Source organism: Capsicum annuum, chromosome 6 (assembly GCF_002878395.1).
Source record: "Capsicum annuum cultivar UCD-10X-F1 chromosome 6, UCD10Xv1.1, whole genome shotgun sequence".
Taxonomy (NCBI): Eukaryota; Viridiplantae; Streptophyta; class Magnoliopsida; order Solanales; family Solanaceae; genus Capsicum; species Capsicum annuum.
The window spans coordinates 338,174-348,244 of NC_061116.1; the positions used below are offsets into that span (position 1 = coordinate 338,174).

General features: G+C 37.7%; 3 protein-coding genes across 3 annotated transcripts in view; all 3 read right to left on the minus strand.

Moving 5' to 3' along the window:
* The window catches only part of LOC107855107 (nodal modulator 3), a 24,733-nt gene extending 24,275 nt beyond the window's left edge, over positions 1 to 458 (minus strand). Inside the window, exon 1 of the mRNA XM_016700088.2 lies at positions 235 to 458. Within this exon, the coding sequence (XP_016555574.1) occupies positions 235 to 342 (108 nt within the window). The 5' untranslated portion in view covers positions 343 to 458. The remainder of the gene's footprint in view (positions 1 to 234) is intronic.
* Positions 459 to 2,172: 1,714 nt separating this feature from the next.
* On the minus strand, positions 2,173 to 5,170 carry LOC107855138 (receptor-like protein kinase ANXUR1). Its single transcript, XM_016700139.2, has one exon. The coding sequence runs from the start codon at positions 4,887 to 4,889 to the stop codon at positions 2,256 to 2,258; it is 2,634 nt and encodes an 877-aa protein (XP_016555625.1). The 5' UTR covers positions 4,890 to 5,170; the 3' UTR covers positions 2,173 to 2,255.
* A 1,238-nt stretch (positions 5,171 to 6,408) lies between these two features.
* On the minus strand, positions 6,409 to 9,416 carry LOC107855139 (receptor-like protein kinase ANXUR1). The gene has a single exon (XM_016700140.2). The coding sequence runs from the start codon at positions 9,217 to 9,219 to the stop codon at positions 6,607 to 6,609; it is 2,613 nt and encodes an 870-aa protein (XP_016555626.1). The 5' UTR covers positions 9,220 to 9,416; the 3' UTR covers positions 6,409 to 6,606.
* Positions 9,417 to 10,071: the final 655 nt, after the last annotated feature.

Below are 10,071 nucleotides of genomic sequence, written 5' to 3' on the forward strand. Positions count from 1 at the left end.
TAACCCCTTTACTCAAACTAGCTCAACAAGCTTCGAAGACTGAATTATTTTTCGTTCCAAAATCAAAATTTTAGCAAGAATCAATCAAAACGAAAGAAAATCTGTTGCAAAATCAGTAATATTCGATACCAATTATACAAAGTAATAAACCCATCAACCCCTTTACTCAATCTAGCTCAACAAGCTTCAACGACTACATCAAAAGGCTGAACAAGATGAGTAATGAAAAATTACCTCGACAAATCCCCCACAACCTTGAATAGAATCAGCAGAAGCAGTGATGGAAACGTAGAGAAAAATGGATATGAGAGTGAAGAGATAGTAGTAGTTGCTGGATGCCATTGATGGCAATAGAGCAAATAGATCTTGAGCTACTCAGTGTTGAGTTGAATCTCTGCTGTGATGCACAAAGGGTTTTGGTTTTTGTATACATAACAGGAAGGCCATCGAGGTAGGGGGGGGTGGGGGACAAAATGGACAAATATAAATAAATATTTTAAAATATTTTGAGTTTTGGAGAGCGTCAGAGTAGCCAATAATGATAATAGTCACGTAATGAATATAAATATTTTAAAATATTTCAAGTTATGAGGAGCGTTGGAGTAGCCGATAACGTTATTATCATGGGATGAGGAGATTACGTATTTTAAGTCGTAAAAATATATGTAAGGTAAGGTTGCATACAAGAAATCTTTATAATTTGGTCTTTACTTGGATTGTACCTATATCGGGTGCTTTAGTGCAACAAGTTGTTTTTCATTTTTTTTTGAGATTCAAATAAAGAAGGCTAGCGTCGGAGTAGCCGATAAAATTATTGTTATGTGATGAGGAGATTATGGGTTCAAGTCGTGGAAATATATGCTAGTTAAGATTGTGTCTAAGAAATCTTTATGTTTTGGTCTTTATGTGAACCTTACCTATATCGGGCGTTTTATTGCGTTGGGCTCTTTTTTAAAATTTTTGAGTTTCAAATAAGGAAAATTAACATAAATATACAACTTAACTTACCATATTTACACAAACCTCCACCCTTACAAAGTAATTACAAAAATTTCAACTAATTATGTATTTTCGTTGAATATATCGAGAGCTAATTACGTATCTCGAGATTCAAATAGAAAAAAAAAATATGTAGAGTTAATTATATATCTTTACAGAGAAAAAAATGTATGTATTATGTATCTCGACAGGCCCATAATCAGAAAAATGTATCGAGAGCTAATTATGTATCTTTACAAAGGAAAAAATGTATCTTTATTAGATGTATCGGGAGCTATTATGTATCTCGACATATTCAAAATCGAATTTTTCAATAATTATGTAAAATATCAATTTTGTTCTGTAATTAAGCTTCAAACTGTCGAAATTAATGTTGTTTGAAATTATTTGCTTTTTTTCATTAAAGACTCAAAAGCAAAGAATAAATCCAACATTAATACAACTAACATTTTTGTGTGATCTCATACCTTGTGTAAGGTAGAAATGTTATTTCTGATATACTCTCGATTCAAGAAAATCCAAGATAAATAAACTCTGGGTGTCGAGCTGATACTTCTGTGATGGTTATTCGATCAGTACTGGCGGATGTTTTTATAACGCGATGAAAGAGGCGAGCGATGGCTTCGAGTCTAGTAAATTTTAGCCTATTTGAGATGTTAAACAACAGTACATTGGCACCATGGCAGACTTATTCAGGATCAACAGCAAACACTGATTCAACAGATTTGTTGAGTGCTCTTTTGGTGTCTTAGTAGAGCTATGAAAATCAATGAGACGCGACTAGACATATTGTGTGTGCCGATGATCATTTATCTAATAAGTCCGCGGAGATTGAGGTTCCACGACAGGATCAGTCAGGCACGGTGGATGGTAAGGGGGTGATCCGCGGAGAAAAGAATTGCCGATAGATAGACCAAACAGCTTGTCCAAAAACACTACAAAAAGTACAGTATATTTGTCTAATAAGTCCGCGGAGATTGAGGTTCCACGACAGGATCAGTCAGGCGGGGTGGATGGGAAGGGGGTGATCTGCCGGAGAAAAGAATTGCCGATAGATAGACCACACAGCTTGTACAAAAACACTACAAAAAGTACAGTATCTTTGTTGTTCTTTTTTATGTTATATGCTTAGGTATACAACTTTTACAAATACATAAATATGACACAAAGGAATCAACCGCGCTAGCTATACTCGTTATATATATATAGTTGATACATAATATATATTGAAATTATACGATTTTATATTGTTATTATTATCTTCCTGCTGGATTCACAATCTGAGAAAAGACATCATCTGTGTTACCATCAGCGTTTTCGCTTTCAAGGCTCAAAGTGCTTCTATGCATAGCTATCAAACTGTGTTGATCGTCGTTGTTATGATCCACCTGTTTCGTTGTTGCCTTGGAGGTTGATATAACCCCGTCTGGATTTTCTTGTAACTGAAGGGCATATTCAAGATTCCATAGCACATCGCCCATGGATGGACGATTTATACCATTATCAGCTAAGCATTTCTCAGCTGTTTCTGCGAATTTTTTCAAGCATTCAGGATTGATCTTTCCTTTCAAATGTGGATCGATAATATCTTCTAAATTCCCTTTCCTTTGACAAGCTAATGCCCAATCGGCAAGGCTAACTTGTTCCTTCGAAAGGTTTGGATTTAGCGCTGGCCGAGCACACAATACTTCAAATAGGACGACACCATATGAGTACACGTCCGATTTTTCAGTCAGTTGTTGTCTTCTGAAGTATTCAGGATCCAAATACCCGAAGCTACCCTTTACAACTGTTGTAACATGTCCTTGGTTCATGTTTGGACCGGTTTTCGAAAGTCCAAAATCTGAAACCTTAGCTACCCACTTGTCGTTCAACAAAATGTTTGTACTTTTCACATCCCGATGAATAATGGTGTATTTAGCTCCTGTGTGAAGGTAATGAAGTCCTCTGGCTGCGCCGATACAGATGTCCAACCTTTGCTTCCAAGATAGTATAGTTTTGTTACCTTTATAAAGATGTTCCCTTAATGTTCCGTGTGACATGTAGTCGTAAACAAGGACCATTTCACGATTTTCTTCACAAAATCCGATCAAGGACACCAAGTGTCGATGCCTTAGCTTTGAAAGCATCTCGATTTCAGTCTGGAATTCATTGACACCTTGTTCTGAAGACGGGTTTGATCTTTTGATTGCAACTTTTGTGTCACCATCGATAACGCCTTTGTACACCTTTCCAAATCCACCAACTCCAATGACATTTGATTCGTCGAAGTTTTTAGTAGCTTGTTTGATCTCAGCGAGTGAAAAGTATCGACAGTTACTAGCAGCATCTGATGAAATGGTCGTGCTACCACCACCTGATTTGCTAGCGGAAGTATGAGAGTTCCCATAAATCGGTAGCCAACTATTCGTGCCTGATTCAGCTCCCGCAGATCTCTTTTTCCTCTTCAAAGCAACAATGACCAAAACAGCAGCTACACCGAATGCAGCAACTCCGCCAGCAGCACTACTGATTATAACAGTATTACTATTTGACGATTTGTCCTGATCAGCGAATTTCCCCGGAGGTTCTTGTTTACTTTGTTCTTCCTGATACTTCTTCATTAAGTCTGACATTGTAGGATTCTTACCCGCCAAGCTCGTAGTTCCTCCACCGATCTTAAATATCTCTAGTCCATTTACGATAGCATTAACTAAAGTAGCACTAGCTCCTGCTGGATGCACTGATATCCACAGCAGATCATCTCCTTTTTTATCGTCAACACGAGTCACATAATCTCTTACTAAAGGAGTAGCCTTCTTCCCATGTTCCATCGCGACTAAATCTATTTCACTTTCCGCAATTTGTCCATTGATATATACCTTAAAGACCAAGGAATTGATCTTCATGGAATCAACGATGAAATCGCACCAGTGAAACCTCACGACATATGTAAAGTTTGCATCAACATTGAAAACCCAAGTAAGGTTATAATTCTTGTTGACATTCGACTCAAAACCCATCGATCTGCAAGTCTGGTATACAGCAAGTGGTGCAACGTACGATGGCAAGTCATCATAACGAATCGTCATGTTGCTAGTCATAGCAATGCCAACTCCTGAACCGCCATACACGAAGGGAGTATCGTCATACCAACTCCTCATTAACCCTCCTGAATCATTTTTCGGAGGAATAAATTGTCCGCCAACGTTGACCCTATACATCAACTCCATATTATTTTCCTTGACAGATATAGTCTGCTGAGAAACAACATCTCCAGAATTAGCTCCGTCATTAGAACTGAATCCAGCCATCACAGGATCAGGGCCGAAAAACAAATCAGGCGAGTTGATCATTTCGATTCCACTGATGAATGCAAGCGACGAATTACCAAAAGGCGTAATTTTGATCTCCAAAGTTGGAGAACTCACAGGAGTCAAAAGGTACTCTTTAATAATGTAATTTTGTGACAACGCTTGTGCAGTTATATACGCGCTAAAATTAGTCAACAATTCAACTTGACCAACGGAAAGAGAGAGGTATGAATTGGAAACGTTGAAATTAGGATAAGGAGTCGGGTAAAAATGAAGCCTGAGCAAAATACGCGATGTTTGGTTTGTAACCGGAAGATTATATGAAGTTTCTGATTGAAAAAATCTTGCATTTGCATACGGTACAACAGACGGAACAGAAGGATCATTGGATTGAGGTTGTGTCATGACTGATTTATCACCTGATACAAGATACTTCGTATCCGAATCCCATTTCCTGTTATCTCCATCTGTTCCACCGTTTTGAGAACCACATGCTAAGAACAATGAATTTTTATCACCTGTCACAGCAGCATGCAGGACGCGCCAACTTGAAGAAACACATATGAATAGTAGCAAAATGCGGATTTCTGTTAACATTGTGTTAACAAAAAAAGAAGGCGTACAAGAAAACAATGTTTTCTGTACGCCTTGAGGCAAAAAAAATGAAAACGACAGATTCTTTTGTGTTTGATTTATGGCGAAGACCAGATCATTTCTTGCCTTCTATGCATCCATCGTTGAAAGAGGTTTAAATCATTTATCGATATAGGATGCCTTACAACAAACCATCAAATCGAAAAAACTGTGTAATGTTTTTCACATTCTTTAATTTTTCTTCTTTTGTTTACATCTTTTTTGCTTTCATTCAACACACACCACTCACTCTGATGAATGGTTAGGAGTGAAAAGTGTAAATGGTATTCAACACACATCAATGGAAGCAAATTTACAAATATTATAACAATTATTATGGTGAAAACTTCATTTGCCATACATTACTTTTGACTAATATGGTAAAAGATCTTTTTCTCTTCCTTGTTATTCATCCTTTTTAATAGGTATTAATCCTTAACCATTGATCCTTTTACCAATAGGCATCAATCCACTTCAGATCCTTACGCGCCAGTGCGCGTGTATTCACCAGTGGTCCAGCTGGGCATATAAATACGGTAATATATAGTCGAGGAGGGTCAAAGTTGAGGTGTGTAACAACAAATTTCGCCAAGGTTTAGATATATTTTGAACCTTTTTCCCGAGTTTTATACTAGAAAAGTTTGTTGAAACCTGGGGATATACACATAACCGCGTAAAATATTCTTAACGATAGTATCTTTGACACGCCTCAAACTATGAGAATTCCTTATAAATGTTCGTGATGAAGTATTTTTCATAATACTTCCAACAATCTTAACGATATCTCAGGCTTTATTCTTAACGAAAAATCAATTGCTACATTTTCGAAAACTTATCACAGAGAATTACTGGTAAAGTTGTTGCCGTATCACCAGGAGGTCACAGGTTCAAACCTTGGAAACAGCCTCTTGTAAAAATGTAAGTTAAGGCTGCGTACAATACACCATTGTGGTGGGACCCTTCCTCAAACCCTGCACATACAGGAGGTTTAGTGCACAGGGATGCCTTTTCTGTCTATCACAATTACTACTGTTGTGTGATGTTTTTGCTTAGCTCTTCAATCTTTGCTATTCAGAGTTTGCTGTTAGAAATTCACATTTCATGGTAGACATGCAAACTTACAACAAAAGGTCTGTAGGGATGCTATATTTGTTAATATTTTTAAATGAAATAAATGAACAAAGTTATGTAAATCCCAAAATATAGAAGAAATTTTCAATGAAAATAATTATTGTTTTTGTATATGGTGAATAAAGTCATCAAACTTTAGAACTATTGGCATGTTAATTCTGAGTTATATCTCGAGGACGGTAAGATGTACTCAATCTTACCGCGATGGGTAGAGAGGTTGCTTCCGATTTGACCCTCAGCAACCCTCCTCCTTTATCTATGCTTTGGACAGCGATGTGAACGAGCTGACACAGGTGAACTAAATGGAAAACATTATATAACTTGGCGATGAGCAGTGGATGAAAGGCGGGGATTCAATCCAAATAAGGTAAGTGTCATATTAATCGGAATGAAGAGAGTTACAAAAATGGCTGTCTATTGCAGCATTATTCAATGACATGCTATGATTTTCCTTATATAGTAGATACAGATGGTATTTAATATATTTGTACAAATTCTTACTCTCATCATAACAGATCGATGATAAGAAAGAGGAGCCTATGTGATGTTATTACCTTCCCGTTGGATTTACAATCTGCGAAAATACGTCATCTGTGTTGTTATCACCTTTATCACTTTCAAGGCTCAAAGTGCTTCTATGCATAGCTATCAAATTGTGTTGAGATACTTCTTCAGCACTGCCATGATCCACTTCTTTCGTTGACTCGGAAGTTGCTAAGACCCCATCTGGATTCTCTTCTAACTGCAGCGCGTATTCAAGATTCCATAAGACATCGCCCATGGATGGACGGTCTATACCGTTATCAGCTAAGCATTTCTCTGCTGTTTCTGCAAATTTCTTCAAGCATTCAGGATTGATCTTTCCTTTCAACTGTGGATCGATAATATCTTCTAAATTCCCTTTCCTTTGACAAACTAACGCCCAATCTGCTAGGCTGACTTGTTCCTTTGGAAGGTTCGCGTTAAGCGCTGGCCTGGCACACAATACTTCAAATAGGACAACCCCAAACGAGTACACGTCTGATTTTTCAGTTAACTGTTGTCTTCTGAAGTATTCGGGGTCCAAATACCCAAAGCTACCTTTTACGACTGTTGTAACATGTCCTTGGTTCATGTTTGGACCTGTTTTCGAAAGTCCAAAATCTGAAACCTTAGCTACCCACTGGTCATTTAATAGAATGTTTGTACTTTTCACATCCCGATGAATAATGGTGTATTTAGATCCCGTGTGAAGGTAATGAAGTCCTCTAGCTGCGCCGATACAGATATCCAACCTTTGCTTCCAAGTTAATGTAATTTTGTTACCTTTATAAAGATGTTCCCTTAGTGTTCCATGTGCCATGTGGTCATAAACAAGGACCATTTCGTTATTTTCTTCACAAAATCCGATCAAGGACACCAAGTGTCGATGCCTTAGCTTTGAAAGCATCTCGATTTCAGTCTGGAATTCATTGACACCTTGTTCTGAAGACGGGTTTGATCTTTTGATTGCAACTTTTTGGTCACCGTCAATGACTCCTCTATACACCTTGCCGAATCCACCAACTCCGATAACATAAGATTCATGGAAGTTCTTAGTCGCCTGTTTGATCTCGGCCAGTGAAAAGTATCGACAGTTAGAAGCAGCATCTGATGAAATCGTCGTGCTACCACCACTTTTTGAACCAGAAGAATGAGAGTTCCCATGAATCGGCAGCCAACTATTCGTGCGTGATTCAACTCCCGCGGTTCTCTTTTTTCTCTTGTAAACAACAAGAGCCAAAACAGCAGCTACGCTAAATGCAGCAACTCCGCCAACAGCACCAGTGATGGCGACATAATTGGTTTTCGTTTTTTCCTTTTCAGCGAATTTCCCCGGATCTTCTTTACTTTGTTCTTCCTGATGCTTCTTCATTAAATCTGACATTGTAGGATTCGGTCCTGCCAAGCTCGTAGTTCCTCCGCCGATCTTAAAGATCTCTATTCCATTTACAATAGCATTAGCTATCTCACTATTAGCTCCTGATGGATGCACTGCTACCCAAAGCTGACCTTCTTTACCATCAACACGAGTCACATAGTCTTTTTCTATCGCAACCGCCTTTTTTCTATTTTTCATTGCAACTAAATCGACTTCCATATCTGCAATTTGTCCACTGATATACACCGTAAAGACCATGGAATTGATTCTCGTGGCATCGATGGTGAAATCGCACCAGTGAAACCTCACGAGATATGTAAAGTTGGAATCAACATTGAAAACCCAAGTAAGGTTATAGTTCTTGTTGACGTTTGAATCAAAACCCATCGATCTACAGCTCTCGTAGACAGAAAGTGGTGCCACGTACGATGGCATGCCATCATACGAAACTGTCCTGTTACTTCTCATAGTAACACCTGTCGAAGCACCATATAAGTAAGGAGTATCCTCGTACCATCTTCTCATTAACCCGCCTGAATCATTTTTCGGAGAAATATATTGTCCACCAACATTCACCCTATACATTAACTCCATATTGTTATCCTTTACAGATACACTTTGCTGAGCACCAGCACTCGAGCCACTCATAAATCCAACTATCAAAGGATCCGGTCCAAAAAATATGTCCGGTAGTGTGATCATTTCGATTCCATTGATGAATGCAAACGATGATTTACCAAAAGGCTTAATCTTGATCTCCACGGTCGATGAATCCACATGATCCAACAGGTACTCTTTAATAATGTAACTCTGCGACAAGGCTTGCGCTGTTATATACGCACTGAAGTTATTCAACAACGTAACTTTCCCAGCAGAAACCGTGATATATGAATCTGATACATTGAAATTAGGATACGCGGTTGGATTGAAATGAAGCCGAAGCATAACATGTGCTGTTTGGTTCTTAACAGGAAGATCATACGACGATTCTGATTGAAAAATTCTTGCATTGGTATACGGTACAACAGATGGAGCCAAAGGATCATTGGATCCAGGTTGTGTCATGACTGATTTATCACCTGACTTCAGATACTTCGCATCCGGTTCCCATTTTCGCGCATCTTCATCTGTCCCTCCATTTTCAGAACCGCAAGCTAAGAACAACGCATTTTGATCATTGTTTGCAGCATGAAGCGAGCGCGAAATACAAGAAATACTACATAAGAACAGCAACAAAATGTGAGACGATGATTTTGTTAACATGGTTAACAAACGAAAGAAAAAGGCGTACAGGAGAACAAACGATCCTGTGCGCCTATGCAATACAACGTGGAACTTTTTCTAAACAACGACGACGTCTTTGCTTTTACCACAGGCAAAGACCAGGTCATTTCTTAGCATCCATGAAGAAAACAAACTATTAGGATGCTGCGAAATAACCCACAAAAAATTTGAAAATTGTGAATTTCATCAAATTTTTTCTTTTTGTTTACCGTAGTTGCCATTACTAAAGTTGTTATGAATTAATGGATAGGAGTAAAAATTGATTGGCTTCCGAAACTAATGGGAACTTCAAGGTGGAAACTTATTACAATTAATAAAAATAAAAAAATAAAAAAAATTAGGTAATATAAATGTCAAACTTTTTTTTTTGTTTTTAACAAATAAAAATATCATAAATATTGCGCGGCATCTCTTATTATTCTATTAGTCACGAGCAACAACTAAAATATATCATGCAAATATTATATGCATCAACTCCTTTCGATTTCATTTCTTCTGAAATGGATAAAATCGACTTGAAATGTCATAAATATTGCGTGCGGCATCTCTAATTATTCTATTGGTCGCCAGCAACAACTGAAATATACCATGCAAATATTATATGCGCGTGTCAACTCCTTCTGATTTCATTTCTTTTGAAAACTGATCAAATCGACTTGAAATGTCATAAATATTGTGCGCGACATCTCTTATTATACTATTAGTTGCCAACAACAACTAAAATATATCATGCAAATATTACATGCGTCAACTCCTTCCGATTTCATTTCTTTTGAAACGGATAAAATCGACTTGAAATGTCATAAATATTGTGCGCGACATCTCTTATTA

Bases quoted from the DNA above. Each gene is read 5' to 3' on its own strand.
- LOC107855139 (XM_016700140.2), bottom strand. From the start codon at position 9,219: ATGTTAACAAAATCATCGTCTCACATTTTGTTGCTGTTCTTATGTAGT.
- LOC107855138 (XM_016700139.2), bottom strand. From the start codon at position 4,889: ATGTTAACAGAAATCCGCATTTTGCTACTATTCATATGTGTTTCTTCA.